The sequence below is a fragment of the Lepidochelys kempii genome, chromosome 6, assembly GCF_965140265.1.
Source record: "Lepidochelys kempii isolate rLepKem1 chromosome 6, rLepKem1.hap2, whole genome shotgun sequence".
NCBI lineage: Eukaryota > Metazoa > Chordata > Testudines > Cheloniidae > Lepidochelys > Lepidochelys kempii.
Genome location: NC_133261.1, coordinates 92,903,621 through 92,929,314, shown reverse-complemented (window position 1 = coordinate 92,929,314; position 25,694 = coordinate 92,903,621). Strand labels below are relative to the sequence as shown.

At 44.4% G+C, this 25,694-nt stretch overlaps 1 protein-coding gene across 1 annotated transcript; it reads right to left on the bottom strand.

Moving 5' to 3' along the window:
• Positions 1–821: 821 nt before the first annotated feature.
• On the bottom strand, positions 822–16,201 carry CIPC (CLOCK interacting pacemaker). The gene is given in 4 exon segments (XM_073350349.1): positions 822–4,912; positions 4,914–5,199; positions 9,370–9,589; positions 16,107–16,201. Coding segments are annotated over 4 exon segments (1,188 nt in total). The 3' UTR covers positions 822–4,325.
• Between the last annotated feature and the right edge of the window lie 9,493 nt (positions 16,202–25,694).

Sequence of the window (25,694 nt, the reverse complement as noted above, 5' to 3'; positions counted from 1 at the left end):
CATTTAAACTACAATACAGAACTGTATTTCCTGCACCCCTCAGAAGCAGTGCAAAGGCTTGGCCGAATCAGGGGTAATGGAGGAGCTGAGGGAGAGGGCAGAAACTGCTGGAAAGGAGCCTGGGAGTGAACTTAAGAGGAAGAAAAATAGGGAAGAAGGGGTTTTGGGGGGGGGGGAGGGGGGAGAAAGGATTGGTAGGAAGTTGGGGAGCCTCCCCCATGAAGACTCTAGCTGACCCCAAGCCTCTCCCATTTCAGTCAGACATCTGCCACAATCCCCTTCAACTCCCTGCCCCCCCCAGCTACCTCTCCTCCCCCGTCCCCATGTGTCCCTGCACCCTCTGCCCTCATGTGGCTCTACACCCCCATTCCCATTCAGCCCCTGGCTCAATGCTGTCACCCCACTAGCTCCTGTGCCCACCCCAGCCTGTCCCCCCACACTAGCCTTTTTGAACCCCAGCCTGTATCACCTCCCCAGGAGCCCAGTGTTCACTGCTGTGTCTGTCCCCGCCATACCCCGTGTCTCCTTACCTGGCCCTGCCGGGAGGGTGCTGTGAGGAAACCAGCCTCTCCCCCTCCCTCTCCAGGGCTGGCTGAGCCAGTTGCCCTCTCTTCTGGTTCCAAAGCAACCCCTAGTGGGCAAATGGTGTAACTGCAGCACCTTTCCAGCAGAATGTATTTTCTGCAGGGGAAAAAAAACATCTGCAGGAGGCATGAATTTGGTGTGTGTGCAGTGGCACAGAATTCCCCCAGGAGTGTGTTTGTAGAGAGTATTTTGCAGTAAAGGACTCCATAGTTTAGTAGTATTATAGCAATCCACAATTTTTCAGGCACATACTTTATTTCATTCATATTTCACAGTCAGTCTCTAGAAAGCTTTACAGAAAAAAAATCACATTTTGTAATCAAGTTCTCATACTACAGAATTCAGATTTTGCAATGCACTTGAAGGTACAGAAAATATTTACATTCAACCAGAGTTATCAAAGTTTTAAAAAAAACTTCATGAAAGCAATTAAAAATTCAAGATGTATAAAGTTATTAAAACTCTTGCATGAAAGCAGAAGTCTGGTTGACCCATCAACCTTCCCCTTTCCTTGTCATTTCTGCCAGTTGGTGGCAGGACCAACAGCAGAAGCCTCAGAAACTGTTTAGATGACCTTTCAGAGCTCAGGACCTCTGGTTTAAGTCTAGGTTCTTAAATCTATGGATCAACTACAATTTGCTTTAAAAACCTCCAAAACCTGCAGGGCCAATGGTTACAGAATTGTTTGATTGAAGAGGCTAAGTTTCTGGACAATCTTGCTAGGCTGTTTCTGGATTCAGTTTAGAACTGGCTTCAGCTTCAGACGAAGTCTACTAAAAACCAATGAATTCTCTCACCATAGCTCCATGCCCTTTTATTTTACTAAGCTTACAGCTAGGGTAGGAAAGCTTTTGCTATATAAAGCTTCAGTAAGGATTCCAGCAATAAAGGCAGCTAAAAGATGTAGGAGTAAACTGGGGTTTGACAGCCTTTTGTATATCTACAATCAGCGCCCTCCAGTGTACTTCATTAATTACCTTAACTGCTAATTTATCTGTGGACATGATTCCTAGGTGACCCCAGATTTATTCAGTAGCTTAGAAGATTTTTCTCGTTCAGTACATACTGAATAAGAAGTTTGGATTCTGACAAGCAGTATGATTTCTAAACAGTTGCTGAACTTCTATTCACAGTTTTACTATGTTCACATATATTTTATATAAAATTGTGTGAGCTACAGCAGATTTATACTGTCCAGGATTTTCCTACATCAGGAAGTACACTATATCCTGTTGGAGGGTAATTTTCTGCCCTCTCCCCTCCCCCGCCCATTCCCCTTCATCTCTAAAATGTCCACAGTTCATTCTAGATCCATCACTTCACGTTCTAGAACAGTCATTCTTAATAAATAGGGTCTGAATTTAGGATTCTCCACAGCCTCAGATGGGAGAAGCAGCGCTTCCAAGGAAAGAGAAGGAACCTCTGAGGGCAGGACTAGGTCGCTCACATGTCTATTCCCCTCTCTGCAATCCCATACACAAACACCTGTATCACTCAGATCAAGGGAACAACCTTTACTCCCTTTCAATAAGGGGGCTGGAAGCTCCACTGCAGTAACTTTGTTGTGATTCTCTAGCAGGCTCAGGTGTCCGAGTCTTTGGCCTGGAGTGTGTGATGCCCTCCTGCCATATACAGCCTCTTGTTTGAATTTGGTGTCACTATGCTATGTGTTAACAGTAGCAAGCTAACTTCAGATACTAGGCAACACAGGAAACCCACATAAGATTTTGGCCAAATTCCCATCGACTGCTCCTTCCCACCCCCATGCTTTCTTTGGTGGTGCTCTACACCACAGTTGGAATTGTGCTTAATCAGCTACCATTCAGTTGGGTTTTGAGGGGAACAGAGTCTTGGGGCCATCTGGGAAATCTCTCTCTAGCTCCAGAGGCCAGTCCAAGTCTGACTTTCATGTTCCATCCCGCCTTGAGGCATGTATGCAACTCCTTTTCAGTGAACTAATTAAGGTGCTGAAAAGGAAAAACTCTTCTCCTACCTCCAAAGTTTCCTAAGGCATTTGTTACAGTAATGCTGTAGGAGAATTCTTTAGGACCTCATGCAATGTTCATTTGAGGCCATTAGAAGGATGAAAGGGTCATGTCACTGAATTTAAAGACAAAAGGCCAACTCAAACTTTTTAACTGGAAAGCTTTTAGGCTTCTTTTTGAGAAACTGAAATACACACAGGAATGCAAGAATGTCAAGGCAATACTTGATCACATGAAATGCAAGTTTTGTTTGAAAAACATTGTGAAACCAAAGGGATCAGACTCTGGATCATATAATTTAGAATGGGAGAGACTGTTCACTTCATTCTTAGATTAGCATATTTTAAATCTCCTTATACAGAGGAGTATTTGAAAGACATGGCTCAAGTTGAAGGGAATACAAAGGAGAGTGACAAGTCAAATTCACACAATATGAAGATGTCTGTAGAACAGCTTTTGAAACAAGACTGTCGGGTACATCTAACACCAAGGTCTAATGCCTCTACCAGAATCAGTGTGTAAGTGTATGCTTCAAGACTAGCAGGTTGGGAATGAGAATACTCATACTAATGAGAACATTAAAAAGCGTTCAAGGTCATATTCTTGGGAAGATGTCACCAAAGTGATCAGTGTCTCTTCTAGTGATACACTCAGATGTTTCTCATAAAAAGAAAAACAGGGCTTGTTTCACTCTAGGACCTGTACAACCACTTTTTTCAACTCAGCAAGCTGATTTCACAGCCAAAAAAAGAGTCTCTCCTAAACTGGATAAAAACCAAAGGATGCATAGCTGCCTAGTGAGGAACATATTTTGGGAAAGTTCTATAGCCTGTGTTATACAGGAAGTCATACTAGTTGATCACAATGGTCCCTTCTGGCCTTGGAATCCAAGAATCTTCATTGTAATGAATTTTAAAAAAAATTACATAACAGCTTCTTTTTTTTTAAAGTAACAGTCAGTGTTTAATTTATTGCATACCTGGGAAATCCAAAGCCATCTTGCTTAGTACAGTTGTTAGCTGTTAACGGGCAGTTCAAATAAACCTGCTTTGGAATAAACACTTCCAGTGCATGTCTAGTGCTTTCAGATTTTCACCCAGCTCTCAACTTTAAAGAAACTAAAATAGGCAGTTGACAGGCCTGCCTAGAACTATTACATTTATTTCTAATATACCCCTCACCTCCCCACCCCTACTTTGCTCAAGCAAAGCAACGTATGGAGTGCAGCTTTAATGCAAGCAGATCTCCATTTGTTCAATGTGGTGATTATCCAAAAGAAAGACCACCGTATATCTTTGGAGTATTAACACAAAGCTGGAGATACTATGTTACCCATCCAGTTTCCTCTTTCCATATCAATTCATAAATGGCTACACTAGATTAGGTCTTTTGTCCCATTCTGTGAATTGGCTGTCTGGAGATAGGGGGTGAAAAAAGATGCTTGCTAGGAAAGAGCCATTTGCAATGTTCTCCATCATAAGAGTGGGAACACATCACATCATAGCACTTTCACACCTTCATGGTCCAAAGAAGAGCACAGTTGCTCAGTCCCAGTGACATGAAGCAGTACTAATTCCAGCCTAGGCCTCCCATTGTGCCAGTCTCACAACTGGCATTTGGGACAGCTTATTAATGGCATGCTGCTTTGTGAATGAGTTTTTAAAGCAGCCTCAAACTTAGAAAGTGCTCTTGTAAAAGCCTGAGACAGAGGAAGAGAGGCACTGGAGTCACTTGAACAGCTATATATTTTTTGCGCTACATGTTGGGATATGTAGGAGAAGCCTCAAGGCTGCTGTCAGCTTTATCTGACCCCGTTAGAGATGCCTCTAGCTCTGCCCAGGCCTGAGGAGCATTGCCCTCTATTGCCTCCATGAACAACTGTGTTTGCTGCTTCAGCCGCTCCAGTTCAATCTGGGTTACCTGGTTCTGATGAATCAGCTCCTTGGTTTTCAAGGTGATCTCCAGCAATCCAGACCTGTGCAGCACAACAAAGGTATTCTGAAAGCGCTTGCGCTTGCGTTGCTGCTGCAACGATAGCTCAGGAGTAGTATAAAGTTCTTCTGCTGCCAAAGGTGGGCTGCAGGTTGCTAACTGCACCATATGATGTACTGGATTCTCCATCTCAGGAGATCTGCAGTCTGATATCTGGAGGAGTCCAGTAGGAGAAAAGGGAATCAAACCTGGGGCCTTTTGTTTGTCAGTAGAAATATACTGAAAGTCATCAATAGTTGACATTTTTCCACTTGCCATCACAGCTGAAGAACTCTGCTGAGTAGAGTCCTGAGCAGGCTTAAAGTCTGGTGATACTTGGAGGCAAGCACTAGGGGGCAATAAACTAGTCTTACTGGACACAGTAGTTAGTATCTGTGCAAAGCCATTTCTGTCCACTGGTTCTCCCTCTTTCCTCCAGATCCCAGACACGATCTCTTTTGCAGGGATGTGGTGCTATCTTTGCATAGGAGTTCAGGATGGGCAGGTAATTAGTAGAGTCAATTCTCTTTTCACCAACAAGATGAGGGTTAATGGGAGGGGAGATGGCTGGATGAAGAAACACTAGCTGTGGCTGAGCTGGAATCACTTCAAAAGATGGCTGAACAGTCCAAGACTGAAGCTGCGATGAACTGCTTCCCTGAGAAGTATGGGTGGAAAAAGTGGAATTATCACAACTAACAGTGTAAGAAAAAATGTTAGAAAAGCTTTATCAGAACAGGTGAGCCTCGTGCCAATGCTCGTAGACGCTGTTGCTAAATGCTGCCAGTTATAATGTAGTCTGAGTAGATTTTACCTCGTATAAATTCATTCTTCCCTTCTTGTGACACTGCTAGAGACCAAGCTGTAATTCAAAATCTATTTACTGCTGAACAGCAAATACATTTAGAAGTCATTCCGTTTTAGCATTCCTATTTATGCTAACACAAGCTGGCAGCAACCCTGGGCTTGAGGATATAATAAGAGAATAATAACTACAGGTGTCCAGAAAACTTTGAAAAAAAGTCACAACACTTAAAGTTATGATTTAAAAAAAAAAAACATTCAGATGAACGCTGCACAAACATTCTATCTAGAAGTTTAAATTTTATATTAGTTGAGACATAGGAACTCTAATCCTGTCACTTCTATTCTTACAGAAAGTGCTTGAAACAGTCTCGGTTATTTCTAACACAGTAGGTAGTCACTAACAAGTGCTGCAGTTTTAAAATTTATTGAAACCATATATTATACAAAAACCTAGCACTTGAAGTAACGCCTACTAGCCCCAGGAGAAATACCTGCTCTACACACAAAGTTGCACCCTTTCAACACCACACCTTTGGTTAAACTGGTGCAACTTTGTGTGCTGAAAAGCTTAAAATCCATTACTGTGGGAGAAAAACACCAGTGCTTCCGTCCAAAAGTTACAAATATTTCATTTTTTTAAATTGGCAGGGTTGTAACATCAACAATCTTGATTTAATAAAAAAAAATCATTACCACATTGATACTCTTTTGGCTCAAAATTGTGCCCTCAGCTAAACCTGTCCTAAGACATCCACCCTACCTCCCACTTGTTTGTCTCATCTACCTTTAATGGCGGGTCTCTTAGATGCCAATGCAGCGAACATGAGCTAGAGTCCATTTGTATTCAGCAAAGCACTTTACCACACAATTAAGTGCTTTGATGAACAGCAAACAGCAGAGGAAGGATGATCCTGTGGTTAGGATGCTAACCTGGGACTCAAGAGGCTCCAGTTCAATTCCCTGCTATGCCATAAGCGACCTGTGTTACTTTGGGCAAACCACTTAGAGGCCAAGAAACTGTTTCTTATCTGTAAAATAGGAATAATATTACCTTCCTACTTCAGAGGGGTGCTGTGGGGATAAATACATCGTGAGATGCTCAGAGATTATGGTAATAGGGGGTCCATAAATACCTTAGATATACAGATGGGCTGTAGAATTTGAAGCCTTAGGCTACATCTACAGCAAGCGGTAGGGGGTGTAATTCTCCTGCTTATGTACATATACTCATAATATCGCTCATCAACCTAGCGCAAGTATAAATAGCAACGGAGCTGCGGTAGCAAGGGTAGCAGCAGCAGAGGCATGGCTGAGCCATGCCAAGCACATACCCAACAATTTCAGGCAAGTTTGTGTTCAGCCTTGCTGCCAGTGCTACAGTGGCTACACTACTATTTATACTTGAGCTAGCATGAGTATATGTACACAAGCAGGGGAAATCATTCTCCTAGCTGGTAGCGTAGACATAGCTTTAAAAAACAAGCTCTTTGGTGCAAGGCTTGTCATTTACTAGATGTTTGCACAAAAGGACCATTCCACGAAGAACAATTCCAACACAGTTGACTGACCTAACATATTCCAATTTGCTTAGTTATTACAGGTTGAGGCAGGAATGCATTTCATGATCATTAACCTATATCCATTGTTTTTGTTTGCTGAAGTAAAGTCTTCCATTTTACTTTAACATGACTCCCTCTTTATTTTAATATAAAGAGGTTTGGACATGAAGATCTATGACACAATGGACTGTCTTCCTTGTTTATTCTTAATTTCTCTCCCTTACTCTGCTACATTACAACATTCTATAACTTAGGTATATTATAAAAAATGGTAAAGTTCTGCTTGCAACATGCCCTGGGAAGTTTGTTAGCATAACAAGAAAGCCAGTATTTCATTTTCCATCTCTCACCCTAAAGGCACCAGAAGGTGAAGCTTGCCTAACCCCTATCAGATTGGAGCTTTGTGCATCTGCCTAAACAGTTTGTCCACATTTCCAAGAATGTTTTTTTGGGGGGACGGGGACGACCACACAGTCTTTTGTCAAGCTAAAGAGAGCATGTTGTGGAGATTAAAGAACTGACTTCCCTATAAAAGCCTACTCCAGACATCTCTTTCATTGCACATCTTGACAGAGCCTCACTCTCTCGTTGGATATCAATACTGAAGTTTAACCAGATTTGCTTTCAACCATGCCAGCCTGGGCTGTGAGCTTGTCAGATCTCACAGGCAAGTCGGGGAGTCTAAACTTGGATTGTGGTTTCTCCTTGGAGGCTTCCCATCCATTTGTCCCCACTGCATTTTCAGGAATTTTTCACTCAGATGGAGGGCTGAAGAAATGTTGGTCCCGCTCTGATGAGAGAGTTAAAAACATGGTTTCTCCCACACCTTATTTTAAGTTGCACATTTTTCACAAGTGGCTAACAATGTGCTCATAGCCTGACAGAACAACGTGGCAGAGAAACTAATCAATTAATGAGTTCACCCAGTTGTTACAACTTAAGGCCTGAAATTTACTTTTTATTTAGTAATTGTTTAACATTTTGCTCCTAATCATCTTAATTTAGACACAAAAATATAGATTAGAACAGAAAAAGCTTTGACAAAAACAAATATAAGCAGAGATGGTTTCATATTTTATTCATTTTGAATTACACTTTACCATTTGCTTATACTATTGGAACCCAAAATCCAAAAGCCTTCTTAAATACTTGAGATCTAGCAAGTGAAACTAACTATTCTAGTTTCACTGTCTAAGCTGAATAAAATATTCCTGGGGGAATTCTGTGCCACTGCACACACACAGAATTCATGTCCCCCGCAGATTCCGCCCCCCCCCCCCCCCAAAACGTAGAAATACATACAGCCAAGAAGGCACTGCAGGTACACTTTTCACCCACCAGCGGCCATTGTGGTGCCAGAAGAGAAGGCAGCTGGCTCAGCCAGCCGTGGAGAAGGAGGGGGAGAGACGGTCTTCCTCACAGCACCCTGCCCACGGGGCCACATATGGGGGGGGATGGACAGAGCGGGACACATGGGGGTGTTGGGGAGGTCACACAAACTGGGGTTCAGAAAGGCTAGTGGGGGGTGGGAGACTGGGGCAGGGGCAAAGGAGCTAGCTGGGGGACAGCATTGAGCCAGGGGCTGATTGGGAGTGGTGGTGAAGGGCCACATGGGGACAGTGGCAGATGCGCCTGACTGAATGGGAGAGGCTAGGGGTGAACCAGCATCTGCATGGGGGAAGCGCCCCAACTCCCTCACAATCCCTTCTCCCCACCCAAGAAAAGCCATGCTCCATACTTCTCCCACCCACACCCAACAACCCTCCACGTGCACTCCCAGGTTCCTTCCCAGCAATTACTTCCGTCTCCCTCAGCTCCTCCATTATGAGTAATTCCCACGAGCCTTTGCACTGTTTCTGTATTGTAGTTTAAATGAATTATTACTCAAAGTTCTGTATTATTATGCCTAGTAAGGAATCTATTTGTCAAAAAACATTTCCTGAATCTGTCATCTGTGTTACAGACATACTTGCTGACAGGTAATTTGAAATATATTACCAGAATAACTGAAACTGGCATTTTTTTAAATATTGTGTTATTTTGACAAATAAAATATGCAGTTTGCAGAATTTTAAAATATTTTGCACAGCATTTTAAATATTTTGGCACAGAATTCCCCTAGGAGTAGTAAAGCATCAATGCAGAAAGTACATTAGATTTCTAAAATTCTTTCATTTAAATAATCTGAGGTAATTAGTACTTTTTCTAAATATGTCTTTTATCTTTCCAGGATCCCTTTAAAATAAAGAGATTTAATAAACTTATATGAGGCATTAAGAATCTTACGTTTGATCTATCTTGCTGATGTTAGCCTGCCTCTGTCCAGGCACATACTCACTCTAACAGATCTTATAGCAACGAGTTAGATGAACATCACCCTTTAAAAGAGTTATTTGCAAAGCGCACTTCTGAAAGGAAAACATACTTTCCAATATATTATTATCTTCCCCCCCGCCCCCCACCTGTCTGACCAGTACATTTTTCCTTACGACCACAGGAGAAAGTGCTGGGAAGGAATTGCTTGTGGCCAGTGAGTAGAGCCAGGGCCCATCCTCTGTGTTCCAACACAATGCATTCAGCATATTCTCTGAGTTGGTCAGCTCCACAGAACTCAGACACACTGAACTTCCGTCTGGTAGATGCGAAGTCCAGTTATTAGTTGTTTTATATGCAGCACACTTTCTAACCTCTCACCTATTTCCTGATTCCACACTGTTCAATCAGATTGTGCATAATGCTGCTAATCTGATTTTGGAAACCAACTAACATGGGCTTCATACATTGTCTGATGGCTGCTCAGTGTCCTCAGATTTTAGTTAAAAGAAAAGGAGTACTTGTGGCACCTTAGAGACTAACAAATTTGAGCATAAGCTTTCGTGAGCTACAGCTCACTTCATCAGATGCATTCAGTGGAAAATACAGTGGGGAGATTTATATAGAGAACATGAAACAATGGGTGTTACCATACACACACTGTAACCAGAGTGATCACTTAAGGTGAGCTATTAGCAGCAGGAGAGCTGGGGGGTGGCCAGGATGGTGTTTTCAGGAAGATCACCGATGGATTGTAGTTTCCTCAGAAGTCAGTGGTGTCTCAAAGATAGCTGGGAGTGCTGGTAGCGTAGGGCCTAAGGAGGCAGTCTACATAGACAGACAATCCTGCTGTCAGGGTGCCAGTGCCTGAGATGATGGGGTGTCCAGGATTTCCAGGTTTATGGATCTTGGGTAGCAGATAGAATACCCCAGGTCAGGGTTCCAGTGGTGTGTCTGTGCAGATTTGTTCTTGTGCTTTTTCAGGGAGTTTCTTGAGCAAATGCTGTAGTTTCTTTTGGTAACCTTCAGTGGGATCAGAGGGTAATGGCTTGTAGAAAGTGGTGTTGGAGAGCTGCTTAGCAGCCTCTTGTTCATATTCCAACCTATTCATGATGATGACAGCATCTCCTTTATCAGCCTTTTTGATTATGATGTCAGAGTTGTTGCTAAGACTGTGGATGGCCACTATGGATGTAGAAGCCCTCTACACCAACATTCCACACAAAGATGAACTACAAGCTGTCAGGAACAGTATCCCCGATAATGTCACGGCAAACCTGGTGGCTGAACTTTGCAACTTTGTCCTCACCCATAACTATTTCACATTTGGGGACAATGTATACCTTCAAATCAGCGGCACTGCTATGGGTACCCGCATGGCCCCACAGTATGCCAACATTTTTATGGCTGACTTAGAACAACGCTTCCTCAGCTCTCGTCCCCTAATGCCCCTACTCTACTTGCGCTACATTGATGACATCTTCATCACCTGGACCCATGGAAAAGAAGCCCTTGAGGAATTCCCCCATGATTTCAACAATTTCCATCCCACCATCAACCTCAGCCTGGACCAGTCCACACAAGAGATCCACTTCCTGGACACTACGGTGCTAATAAGCGATGGTCACATAAACACCACCCTAAACCAGAAACCTACTGACTGCTATGCCTACCTACATGCCTCCAGCTTTCATCCAGACCACACCACACAAGCCATTGTCTACAGCCAAGCTCTACGATACAACCGCATTTGCTCCAACCCCTCAGACAGAGGCAAACATCTACAAGATCTCTATCAAGCATTCTTACAACTACAATACCCACCTGCTGAAGTGAAGAAACAGACTGACAGAGCCAGAAGAGTACGCAGAAGTCACCTACTACAGGATAGGCCCAACAAAGATAATAACAGAACACCACTAGCCATCACCTTCAGCCCCCAACTAAAACCTCTCCAACGCATCATCAAGGATCTACAACCTATCCTGAAGGACGACCCATCACTCTCACAGGTCTTGGGAGACAGGCCAGTCCTTGCTTACAGACAGCCCCCCAACCTGAAGCAAATACTCACCAGCAACCACATACCACACAACAGAACCACTAACCCAGGAACCTATCCTTGCAACAAAGCCCGTTGCCAACTGTGTCCACATATCTATTCAGCGGACACCATCATAGGGCCTAATCACATCAGCCACACTATCAGAGGCTCGTTCACCTGCACATCTACCAATGTGATATATGGCATCATGTGCCAACAATGCCCCTCTGCCATGTACATTGGTCAAACTGGACAGTCTCTACGTAAAAGAATAAATGGACACAAATCAGACATCAGAAATTATAACATTCAAAAACCAGTCGGAGAACACTTCAATCTCTCTGGTCACTCGATTACAGACCCAAAAGTGGCAATACTTCAACAACAAAACTTCAAAAACAGACTCCAAGGAGAGACTGCTGAATTGGAATTAATTTGCAAATTGGATACAATTAACTTAGGCTTGAATAGAGACTGGGCCTTGGCCTTCTTGGCCTTGACATCTTGTGGCAGTGAGTTACACAGGTTAAGTAGATAATAGTGCTGAGATACTATGGCGATTAACACTAGGTAAAATTAAGATAGACAGACTAATGCTTAGTGTAAGAATATATCTTTAACAATCCTTCCCTCCAGCTCCATTTCTGCTATTTGCATGTTTAATCACATCTGCTGACCTGTTAGCATTTACAAAGCCAATGTAACGCGGAAGAGCAAGCCAGATTCTACCCCAGTCTGTGCATCATTAACAGAATCATTAGTTAAGTTCTTACTGAGGAATTTTTATTACTGATGGGGAAATACAGTTTGAGAAAATACATATCTGATGGATTCACACTTCACAGGTGAAATTAATATTTAAAATAAATGAAAATATGATCTGACATTTAATCTCTTATTCATTTTATCTAGAGCTATCACTCACTGAAAATAAATATTGACCCCAGGATTCTGCTTCAGTCATTTATCACTCAGTAACTGCACATTAGTGGCCCAACTACGTGTATGTGAGAGATGGAATCACTACTCCGATCTCTTTCTTGATCACTTATCCCTCCCTGAGACAGATAGGGGCATTTTTTTAAAATCAGTTTATATGTACTGATAAGACACATTAACCATTGAACAATTTAACCAAAGAGACTGAGTCACATTGGAGGGTTTATCCCTTTAAGAGATTAGGAAAGGGTAAAACAGGAATACTTCACCTTGGGCTCGATCACAGTATCACCGAAATAGGAAAAATTTGGAAGTGTGAAAGGAGAGCAATAACATTTGCTCATTATCCCCTACACCATTTCTTTCTTCTTTTTTTTTAAAGCACTAGGAGCTATGCAACTCCGGAGTTTTAATACAATACTAAAGCTCATAAATTTAATTCACTGCTTTTAGCCAGGCTCAGATCACTTAGTCAATGAAAGCTGTTACCATCCAGCAGTTGCTCAGTGGCACACTTGAAATAAACAGGTAGTCCAAGCCTAGTGAGCAGGAGTCTATTTTACAAAAACACCCCCCATCATAATTGGTATAAATTGAACTGATGACCTTGTGAGCAATCTAAGCACAGGGAAGGCAGCAATTTACACACCGAAGCTCGGCCGTGGAAGCTGCCACACCAGTTTGCCTTTCCTCTGTGCTGGAAGGGCTCCCTCCAGGGATAAGGGGAGGAATTCAGTCTCCAGGACTTTTATCGGTAACAGACATATCATTAAAAAGGGAGGACTTTCGAGTAAGAGGTGGGATCGTCTCAGAACAGCGCACGGAAGTGGTGTCATTATCAACACCACCATTTCTCAAGGCTCACGTGTTCCCGCCTAAACCAGCCGGCAGCAGCAGGGCCCCACCACCGCCCGTGCGGCACATCCCCAAACTGGGTGCCCGCTGGACACCCCAACGCCGGATCACCTCTTTGCGCTCCCTGGTCCTCTTCTCCGCTACACCCTAAATGCCCCCCCGACTGACCCCGTTATGTCCCCAAAAGGCCGCCAGCTCAAGCCCCCCCATGCACCCACACGTCATCCTTCCTGAGCCCCCACCTTGAGTGTGCCCCTCACCCCCCTCCCTCCCTCCCTAGTGCCTCCCTCTGGGCTCCCCACCCCCATTAGGCTCCCTCGCCCCCCACCTCGCCTCGCCCCCCGCGGCTCACCGAATCCGGAAACCCCCCCGCTGCCCCCGGCCCCTCACCACCCACCTGGGCACAGGTGCTACTAGCGGCTCCCCCTCCAGCAGCACTCCGCCTGCCCTCCCAAGCGGCGCATGCGTCCGACCGCCAACATAGAGTACAAACGTCACCGAGAGAAGCCCTGTCGTGCGGGACCTCTTCCGTTTCCAGCCTGGAGTGGGTGGGGATCTGTGCGACCCCGCCCACCACTTCCGCCTTTCCCTGCACCTAAGATGGCGGGTGGAGGGGCTTTAACTGACTTTTCTAGGCTTAACATTGAGTCACCTCCAGGGTAGCTTCAGCGCGCTTGCGCAGAACGAGCCCCCAGACTCCCTTTTTCTGGGTGACGGAGCTGAACGGCTCTGCTGCGCACGCGCAGCCAGGCCTGCAGTCCGTTTTGTTTTGGCGCCACCTGCTGCCCTAGATGTGAAGGACGGAGGGGAGGGACCCTAGTGCGCCCACCCCTTTGTGTGTGCGTCAGCGAGGCGCTATGCTGGGCCGCAGTGCCCGCAGCCTGCTGTACTCTTGGCCCCGGGGGCCGCAGGAGTGGGCATGAGGCACAGTAGATAGGAGGGAAGGGTCAAAGCGAGAGGGAATGAGGAGGGGGAGCTGTAAGTGCTTGGTAAGCAGGTACAGCCCTCAATAAAACCTCCACCGTGTATATCAGCCAAAGGCTGTTATCTGCGCCTGGCAGCCTTGGGCATCCAAAGAGGTTTGATTGAAGAAGAGGATGGGATCTGAGGTTTCCAGGATTTGTCTCCCTCATGTTTAAAACTTAAAAGTACCACAGGCTGGCCTTTTTCCTACCATGATTTATCACCCACACTGCATTGGAAGGGAGCACCTTCATTAAAGGGCAACGTGGTTATCCCTACCCAACAACTGTCTTGTAGAGGACAGTGTGCAGGCTTTGAATACTAGCCAAATGCCTGCTTGCGGGGTTTGAACCTTTTATCTTATGGCTCAAGGCGATGAAGGGAGTCTGCAGGCTGGATAGACCATGAGTTCCTGAGGCTGTTGGATGGTCTGAATACAGTATAAAGGGGTTACAACCCAGCCCCCTTGAGCGGCAGTCTTTTCTACAGTCTTTTTGGCCAAAATAATGAGAGCATTTAAGGGGTGGTAAGAATGAGGGAGGAAACACCAGAATTTTAAGGTTTTTGGCCATTTGGCTAAAGGGAGGGGGAAAGCAGCAAAATGAGGCAATTTGGAGACCTAGAAAGCAAGTGAAAAGTGAGAAATACTCCTACCCTTCCAAATGATTGGGAAAATCAGCTAGTGGAATAAATATGAGGGTATGATGCCCCATAAGTGCTGGAGAAACCAGGCCCAATGATCAGGAGAGAGACTGGGTGTTCAGGCCCAATGGAGACAAGATGTTGTGACTAGAGTAGTCTCATGAACTCTGCCAGAAAGGGGGATTTACCTGCTCCATTTGCAAGTCTGCCAGAGACAGAATGATTTGCCTTTGGACATGAAGAGCAGTTTCATAGAGAGTTCAGATAAAGACTGAAATAAATTCTATGAGCAGAAGTGGAAAGAAACATAAATACATTCAGACTGTGTTTGTGTTCAAGAATCTGAAACATCCCCATTAAAAATGGCAAACATAGAAATTCCTGAATGAGTGAGAAGAGGAAATCACCTCCAACCCAAACATACAGTGGATAAAACAACCAGTCACAAGTGGAAAAGGAAACAAAAATGCCTTGAGTGTCAATTGAAAGGATGACCCAGATGAGGTAGGGATTTCTCATCCTATTGAAGTTGTACCACAGGGTGGCAAGCACCTCCAACCTCATTAGTCTTAAGTGCTGTGAAAGGACACAAGGCAGGAAACAGGTAGGCTGTTCCTACAGTATATTATTGGAGTAAATAACTAGCATTGGGCCTCTATTAGAACATCAGAGCCAAACAGCACACCTCTTGACTTTGGGGTATGTTAGATTCAGACCCCAAGACTAGTTGTTGTGAATCCCTTTCCATTTCCAGATTTGGGGAAGGAGGAAAGATGATAAGAATACTGTTTTAATGTATCTCCTACTCCCAGGCCTGTCCCTGGTTTCTCCAAGCCCATCCTCACCCCCAGAGGTATCCCTCACAGAGCTCTCAGGATACGATTATGAACCTGGGTGTTGGTAGAAGGAGGGTTCAGGGGAGTGGGGCAGTCTGTGTGTGGGGTGGGAGTGTTTTGGAAGTGGCAAAGATCAGCCATTCATCTCAGATGATGCCAATGTCAGGGAAGAAAGACACCAGGTTTCCATGCAAAAGACAACACCAGGTAGGAAGACTGTTAGGGGGAGGGTCTCTCAGGGGTCTATTGGATAGTTTGGGTAAGCATCTGAACTTTTAAATACTTATCTGAAATAAACACCAAATCATTTGAAGCCCAATCCACCCCTTTCATTAAAATGTGGTTTCTTGCAATGTTGGGGCCAGTTTCCATTGTGCTCTTCTATGCATTTTTGCTTATGTGAAGGTCTGGTTTACCATATGCTTTTATGTGGATATTGACAATGCTGAAAGGCTACTTTTGCCTCTTCTTATGTATATTCATGCATTGCTGAAGCTGTTTTCCTGCGTGCCACATGTACATGTTTCTATATTAATTATGCCCATGGTGAAGATTGCTTTCCTGTGTGCTTGTATTTGAATTTGAGCAATGTTGGGAGCATGTTTACTGCATGCTGCCATATATCTTTAGCTGTGTTGTGGCCTCTTGTACTGCATGTTCTTCAGTGTGTGTTTTGTCAATTTTTGGAGAAGGAGAGGGCATCATTTAGTTCTTGCTCCTATAAGTATATTTGTATTGTTGAGCTTGGAATTTGCATGTTTTTTAATTTTATTATCTCTGTAGTACTAGAAGCAGGGCAAAATTATTCAAAGGTGAGAAAAATATTATATTTATTTTAGTGAAGTATATCAGGGGACATTTGGAAAGCATAAAATCCTCCATATTCTAAAAGGCTACATTCCTTTCAGCTGTAAAGTGAAAACTAAAAACTAGAGTTCGCTCTCATATTGTCCTTCTGTAGGAAAAACCAAACCATGATAACTGAAATTTTGCTAAAACAAAGGCTTCATGAGACCACTGACTAACTGTAACCTATAAAAACATATCTGGTTTTATAGAAGTATTAGGACGTTTAGCTTTTTTAAGATTGTAGCCACTAGAGGCTGACATGGTCACGTATACACAAACAGGTCTGATCTCAAAGACACTTGAGCAGGAAAGGATAGCAGTGTATACATACAAAATAGGGTGGCAACTATGCATGCAAAATGATGGGATATACGGTAGCTGTTACCACTCAAGAAAGAGATCTTGAAGTCACGGTGCATAGTCCTCTAAAAACATCCACTCAATGTTCAGCAGCAGTCAAAAAAGCAAACAGAATGTTAGAAATTATTAGTAAGGCTAAGATTTTGTCATGGTTATTTTTAGTAAAAGTCATGGACAGGTCACGGGCAATAAACAAAAATTCATGGAAGCCGTGACCTGTCTGTGACTTTTGCTGCTGTGGTTCCATGGTTTTCCCCCACCACCGTGGTGTCTGGGAGCTGTGGAGTTCCCCCTCTGCCCCCGGCGGCTGGGAGCTGCAGGGTGACCATATTTCCCAAAGAGAAAATGGGACACCCCAGCTGCTTGCCCGAGGTGTCTCCCTCTCCCCTGTGAGAGGCTGTTGCCCGTCGCTAGAACCCTGGAGAGGGCCCCCTCAGGAGTTTGTCACCTGTCGCTGGAACTTTGCAGAGGGCCCCCTGTCGCTGCTGTTGCCTATCGCTGGAACCCGCCATGGCCCCATTGGCTGTCAGCTCCAGAGTCCTGCACCCCTGGGGCTGAAGCAGAGAATGTCACAGAGGTATCTGGAAGTTGCGGATTCCATGACTTCCATGACCTCTGTGACATAAACGTAGCCTTAACTATTAGGAAAGGGATAGATAATAAGACAGTAAATATCATAATGCCACTGGGTATCCCACACTTTGAATACTGAGTGTATTTTTGGTCCCCTCATCTCACAAAGGATAATTAGAATTGGAAAAGGTACAGAGAAGGGCAACAAAAAAGCTAAAGGGTATGGAACAGCTTCCATGTGAGGAGAGGTTAAAAAGACTCGGACTTTTTAGCTTGGAAAGGGGATGACTAAGAGGGGGTATAATAGAGGTCTATAAAATCATGAATGGTGCAGAGAAAGTGAATAAGGAAGTGTTATTTACTCCTTCATATAATACAAGAACTAGGGGTCACCCAATGAAATTAATAGGTAGCAGGGTTCAAACAAACAAGGAGTACTACTTCATACAACACAGTCAATCTGTGGAACTCATTGCCAGGGGATGTTGTGAAGGCTAAAAGTATAACTGGGTTAAAAAAAGAATTAGATAAGTTCATGGAGGATAGGTCCATTAATGGCTATTAGCTAAGATGGTCAGGGATGTAACCCCATGCTCTGGGTGTCCCTGTCCTCTGATTACCAGAGGCTGGGAGTGAGGACAGGGGATGGGTCATTCACTAATTGCCCTGTTCTGTTCATTCCCGCTGAAGCACCTGGCATTGGCCACTGTGGGAAGACAAGGGAGTGGGCTAGATGGACCATTGGTCTGTCCCAGTATGGCTGTTCTTACGTTTTTAAATGTTACGGTGCTGGGTTTCTTTGGTATTTTCCCCCTACAAGGATCTTAAATTTAGTTACATTATGGTCACTATTATTGAGGTCTTGAGTTATATTTACCTATTGGACCAGATCCTGTGCATCACTTAGGACTAAGTCAAGAATTGCCTCATTAATAGTGCAGTCACTAATGCAACTTCAGTCATTAATGACATCTAAAAATTTTATCTCTGCATCCCATCCTGAGGTGACACATCCCCAGTCAATGTGAGAATAGTTGAATTTCCCCATTATTGTTGGGTTTTCTGTTTTTGTAGCCTCTCTGATCTCCTGGTCAAGGTGATCAGTAGTATATTCCTACTGTTATACTTTTATTATTCAAGCATGGAATTTCTGTCCATACAGATTCTATGATACTGTTTGATTCATTTAAGATTATTACTATATTTGAGTTTATGCTTTCTTTCACATATAGTGCCACTCCCCCACCGCCTGACCTACTCTATCATTCTTGTATATTTTGTACCCTGATACTACCATGTCCCATTGATTATCATGGTTCCACCAAGTTTCAGTGATGAGTGTTATATCAATATCCTCATTTAATACCAGGCACTCAAGTTAATCCATTTTAGTATTTAAACTTTTTGCATTTGTATACAAGCACTTTTAAAGTTTGTCAATATTTAGTTGTCTGCTTTAACTTATACTGTGCTGCAATGGACATCTGTGGGCCATTGCAGCAGACCACAATAGTTTGGAGGGCAGTGTGCTCTTAGCATACTCATTCCCTCCTCCAGTACATCCCCTCCTTTTCCTGTCCACATCCCCAGCATGCCCTACATGCTGGGCTACGAAGGGTGGGGAGCATAGGTTCATTCTGCCAACCCTGTTCAAGGGAATTCTTCTTATGTTGTGGTTATTTTCTGATGGAGAGATCTCCTGTCTTTGTGGTGCTGTTATATGGGTGCTGTGTTCCCCAAAATCGAGGATGTGGAGTTGTAGAAAACTGCAGGAAGCATTTTCCTTTGTTTTTGGTTTGCTATTAGAACATTAGAAGCAAACACTAAGGACATGGCTACACTTGCGAGTTACAGTGCAATAAAGGAGCACCGGGTACACTAGCTCACTACCTGTCCAAACTGGCAAGGCACGTAGAGCGCACTGACTCCGTGGCTACAGTGCTGCTGGTACTCCACCTTGGTGAGTGGAATAACGTTTGCTGCACCCTCGCTGGAGCGCCGCGGCGCCAGTGTGAACGAGGTGTTGCTTTACTGCACTCTGATCAGCCTCTGGAGATGTCCCCTAATCCTCTTAAGTCAAGTGGCCACTCTTGTCATTGTTTGGAATCGGCTGTAGGAATGCGGAAATGCCCTTTGAAAACTCAGTTTCTGACAGCCGGCTGCTTATCTGCCCTGAGACAAAGCAACCATTAGTGTGGAATGCTGTGTGTGTGAGAGACAGACAGGGAGGTGAGTGAGGTCTGCTGCTGTCTGAACTTACAAGACAGCATGCTGACATGCTCTCAGCCCCCCAAAACCCACTCTCTCTCCCTCCACATACACACAACACACTCCCTGTCACACTCCACCTCCCCACACCATTTGAAAAGCACGTTGCAGCCACTTGCATGCTGGGATAGCAGCCCATAATGCACCGCTCCCAATGCCGCTGCAAGTGCCACAAGTGTGGCCACGCCAGTGCGCTTGAAGCTGTCAGTGTGGACAGACTGCAGCGCTTTCCCTACTGTGCTCTATGAAGGCTGGTTTAACTCAAAGCGCTCTATATCTGCAAGTGTAGCCATGCGCTAAGACACTTACCAGGCATGCTGCGATACAGTAACTCCTCACAATGCTTTTGCTCCTTTGCCTCACTGCCAGTGGAGCTAGGGAATTGATATCAAACAATATGGGTGTGGCAATGAGAGATAAAAAGGGTTCCTTTTAAGGGCATCACTTGTGTTAAGTGATGCAGGACAACTTTTGCATCACCAGTGTGTCCACACAGCATTGTTATCCCCAGTTAAGCTACTTCCCTGTGGGATAATTATGTCCAAAAGAGCTATGTTGTTTTTAAATAACTGCTCCGCATTCTGGGCAGACATCCTAGGGTGCATTGCTCTATCACTAGGCCTTATAAATTCTGGAATTTTTCTCACTGCTCATTGTGGGATACCTACTGGAAGGCATTGGAATTGTGAGACTTGGGGTCAAACTAAATAATTCCCATGATTCCGCTCATTTCATCCCATCATCCATCTTGTTACAGGCCAGTGCCATTTTCAGAACATTGTCAGGAAGCGTGGAGAAAAGTTGCTGAGTGCTGTGACCCTCATGATGCCTAATATAAACAGGCTGCTGCACATATATATCAAGTTGTGCAGTGACTTCAGAGCCAGAGTGAAACAAGCAACTGAGGGGGAGATGACTGAAATTGAGTAGACATTTTTACTTGAACTTTTCTTGGAGTGACTTCACATGGTGGACTGCCACTTTTGGGCTCTGCTAACTAGCACTGACTGGTGGGACAGGATAGTGCTGCAGACCTAGGATGAACAACAGTGTCAGCAGAATTTCATGATGTCAAAGGCCACTGTCCTAGAAATCTGAGCAGAGCTCTCCCTGGACCTGCAGAGATGGCACACATATATAAAAGCTGCCCTGAGTATGGAGAAGCCCGTGGCCATTGTCATGTGGAAGCTCACCACAACTGATTGCTACTGGTTAGATACTGACCAATTTGGTATGGGTAGCTCAACTGTCAGTGCTATTGTAAAGGAGGTATGTATTGGTATCAATAAGATGCTATCCCCCATTTGTTATCTTTTGTCTTATATGTAGAGTATAAGCTCTTTGGGGCAGGGAGCATTTTCGTTCTATATTAGTACAGCTCCGAGCACAGTGGGGGTCCTCGTCCATGACTAGGATGCCGAGGAACTACAGTAATACAAATAATAAATTAATCATAATAATGCACAGGAGGTTATTTATGGATTTGCATGTTTGAGTTCCCAAATTGTATTGGAGGCTTGGTGGCACCCACATGCTCATTCTTTGCCTCCCACACCAGGCCTCTCAGTTCTACAACAAAAAAAGGGGTAATGCTCCATGGTTCTTCAAGGCCTGGTTGATCATTGTGGATGGTGCACCAGTATTATTGTGGGCTGGATTGGAAAGGTCCATGGTGCTAGGATCTTTAAAAACTCTGTCCTGTTTTCTGCAATGATAAATGGCAGTTTTGTTCCAAGGACCACCATAGACATTGATTGTGTTGCCATTTCTCCTGTCATTCTTAGAGATGCAAATTACCTTCTACTTCCATGGCTTATGATGCCTTTTATTAGACACTTGGATAGGAGAAAGGAGCTGTTTAGCTATACCCTGAGCAGTTTCAGAATGACAGTGGAATGGGCATTTAAAAGGTAGATGGAGGCACCTGACGTCGAAGCTGGAGGCAGCTGATAGCTGCTTGCTGTGTTTTGCACGACATATGTGAGAACAAGGAAAAGAGACTTGCTGATGGGTTGTAGGAGGAGGTGGGCAGGCTTGCTGAACAGTCAGAGAGGCGGCTTCTATGAAATGCAGCAATTGGCCAGGGATGCATTAAATGCAAATTTTGAGGTTAGGACAAATTGTGAGCAACTAGTACACCTGATTAGTGCTCATGTATTGACATTTTTGTGTAGTGGTGGGAGGACGTTAGTATATGTCAGATGAAGACTTTATTAAATCATGCAAGGTTTTTATAAAAACAATGATTGTCATGACATTTTTAATGAAATTTTAATAAATGAAACATACACCAACTTGAATATTGTGAATTGTAAAAGTTTTATTGATCAAACATAACATGATGCAAAATTAAAAACCCAGTGCAAAAGTAAAAAAATTGAAAGTTCTGAGAGTACTCAAGTATGTGCTTTTGAGGTCACAGATTTATGTATGGAGGGAGATGAAAAATGTTCTCTGCATCTTGTGGTGTGGGATGGCAGTAGAAGAGCCTATGCCAGGTGAGTGATGGAATTAAAAGGTTCTTCCAGTATGCATTTTTCCCCTTGTTGTCTTGGAGTGTGGAATGTGGAAGGTAGGGCCTGTTCCTTGGATTTGGTGAAGTGAAGGGTATAGCCCAGTAATCAGAGTTATCAGAGGAAGAGGGTTTCAGGACATGGCTAAGCAGGTGCACTCTCCTTGAACATACTGCCACTGTGTTCTGCAGGAGGGTTGTGTGCTTCTCCATCATCCCCAGAAGTTGTTCCTGGCCAGATCCCTGCCCTTCTCTGTTTGGATGGACCCGGACATGATCCTCTCCCCACAGGCAATGAAATACAGGACCTCAGCACGGGACCAGGCACAAATGCGAGGCATTGCTACAGAATATTTGGTTTTGAAATCCAGTTACGTAAACTCACCACAAGCTGGAATTGCAAAGGGCCACCCATGGCTGAATGCCAGCATTTAAATTGGCAGGTAGCATTTGGTCAGAATGACCCTGGAGCAATAGAAGGTGCCCAGGTAAACAGAAACAACAAGGAGTCTGGTGGCACCTTAAAGACAAACAGATTTATTTGGGCATAAGCTTTCGTGGGTAAAACACCACTTCTTCAGATGCATGGAGTGAAAATTACAGATGCAGGTATTATATAATGACACATGAAGGGAAGGGAGTTACCTCACAAGTGGATAACCAGTGTTGACAGGGCCAATTCGATCAGTGTGGATGTGGTCCACTCCCAATAATAGATGAGGCGGTGTCAATGCCAGGAGAGACAAAGCTGCTTTTGTAATGAGCCAGCCACTCCCAGTCCCTGTTCAAGCCCAAATTAAACAGATAAACAGAGAGGCTGACCTAGGTAGCCAGCAAAGCAGTTTCGGATACTAGATGTGGAACTGTTGTTTTTGGATGAGTGGGAAAGACAAAAACAGAAAATGAGGAAATGGCAGAAGTGCTAAATGGCTTTTTTCTTTCAGTTTTCACCAGAAAGTTTAGTAGTGATTGGACATCGAACATAGTGAATGCTAGTGAAAATGAGGTAGCATCAGAGGCCAAAATAGGAAAAGAACAAGTTAAAAATTACTTAGATAAATTAGATGTCTTCAAGTCACTAAGGCCTGATGAAATACATCCCAGAATACTCAAGGAGTTGATGCAGGAGATATCTGAGTCATTAGTGATTATCTTTGAAAAGTCGTGGAAGATATGAGAGCTTCCAGAGGATTGGAAAAGGGCAAATATAGTGGCAATCAATAAAAAAGGGGGAATAAAGACAATCCAGGGAATTACAGACCAGTCATCTTAATTTCAGTGCCTGGAAATATAATGGAGCAAATAATTAAGCAATCGATTTGCAAAGACTTATCACCTTATTATCTTCTAGGTAACAGTCAGCATGTATTTGTCAATAACAGATAATGTCAAACCAACCTAATAGCTGTTTTTGAGAGGATAACAAGCCTTGTGGATAGGGGGGAAGTGGTAGATGTGGTATATCTTGACTTTAGTAACACTTTTGATACTGTCTCGCATGAACGTCTCATAAACAAAGTATGGAAATACAACCTAGATGGAGCTACTAGAAGGTGGGTGCATAACTGATTGGAACACCATTCCCAGAGACTAGTTAGGAGTGGTTCACAGTCAAGCTAGAAGGGCATATCAAGTGGAGTCCTGCAGGGATCAGTTCTGATTCCAGTTCTGTTCAATATCTCCATCAATAATTTAGGTCGGGATGGGCAAACTGTGGCCTGGGGGCCACATCCGGCCCTTCAGACGTTTTAATCCGTCCCTAGAGCTCCCGCTGGGAGCAAGTTCTGGGGGCTTGCCTCGCTCCATGTGTGCCATGGCTCTGCACGACATATGTGAGAACAAGGAAAAGAGACTTGCTGATGGGTTGGAGGAGGAGGTGGGCAGGCTTGCTGAACAGTCAGAGAGGTGGCTTCTATGAAATGCAGCAACTGGCCAGGAATGCATTAAATGCAAATTTTGAGGTTAGGACAAATTGTGAGCAACTAGTACACCGCTGGAAGCAGTGGCAGGTCCCCTCTCCAGCTCCTATGTGTAGGGGCAGCCAGGAGGCTCCACACGCTGTCCTCGCCCCAAGTGCCACCCCTGTAGCTCCCATAGGCTGGGAACCGTGGCCAATGGGAGCTGCAGGGGCAGCACCTGCAGATGGGGCAGCGCGCAGAGCCACCTGGCCATGCCTCCGCGTAGGAGCCGGAGGGGGGACATGCCACTGCTTCCAGGAGCTGTTTGAGGTAGGGGCCGCCCAGAGACTGCACCCCTGATGCCCTCCCATGCCCCAACCCCCTACCCCAGCCCTGATCCCCCTCCTGCCCTCTGAACGCCTCAGTCCCAGCCTGGAGCACCCTCCTGCACCCCCAACCCCTCATCGCTAGCCCCACCCCAGAGCTCGCACCCCCAGCCAGAGCCCTCACAAGCACCACCCGCACCCCAACCTCCTGCCCCAGCCTGGGGCTTCCTCCCGCACCCAGAATTCCTCATTTCTGGCCCCACCCCAGAGCCCGCACCCAGAGCCAGAATCCTCACCCCCTCCTACTCCCCATCCTCCAATTTTGTGAGCATTCATGGCCCACTATACAATTTCCATACCCAGATGTGGCCCTCGGGCCAAAAGGTTTGCCCACCCCTGATTTAGGTAATGCCATAGAGAGTACACTTAAAAAGTTTCCGGACAATACCAAGCTGGGAGGGGTTGCAAGTGCTTTGGAGGATTGGATTAAAATTCAAAATGATCTTGACAAACGGGAGAAATTGTCTGAAGTAAATAGGATGAAATTCAATGAGGACAAATCCAAAGTACTCCACTTAGGAAGGAACAATCAGTTGCACACATATAAGATGCCTAGGAACAAGTACTGTGGAAAGGGATCTGCGGGTCATAGTGGATCACAAGCTAAATATGAGTCAACAACAGTGTAATACTGTTGGAAAAAAGCAAACGTCATTCTGGGATGTATTAACAGGAGTGTTGTAAGCAAGACACAAGAAGTAATTCTTCCACTCTACTCTGCACTGATTGAGCCTCAACTGGAGTATTGTGTTCAGGTCTGTGTACCACATTTCAGGAAAGATGTGGACAAATTGGAGCAAGTCCAGAGAAGAGAACAAAAATTATTAAAGGTCTAGAAAACATGACCTATGAGGGAAGACTGAAAAAATTGGGTTTGTTTAGTCTGGAGAAGAGAAGACTGAGGAGGGACATGATAACAGTTTTCAAGTACTGTACATAAAAGGTTGTTACAAGAGGAGGGAGAAAAATTCTTCTTTTCATTAACCTCTGAGGATAGGAGAAGCAGCAATGAGCTTAAATTGCAGCAAGGATGGTTTAGGTTGGACATTAGGAAAAAATTCCTAACTGTCAGGGTAGTTAAGCACTGGAATAAATTGTCTAGGGAGATTGTGTAATCTTTGTCATTGGAAATTTTTAAGAGCAGGTTAGACAAACACCTGTTGGGGATATTCTATAATACTTAATCCTGTTTTGAGTGCAGGTGACTGGACTAGAAGACCTCTCGGGGTCCCTTTCAGTCCTACAATTCTATGTATCTGTACGTACTTTGTTGTACGTAAACTCATCCTGCTTCCAAAGTGGGTTTATTAACCTGGGTTAAAACACCAGATGATTCGCAACAAAAAGGT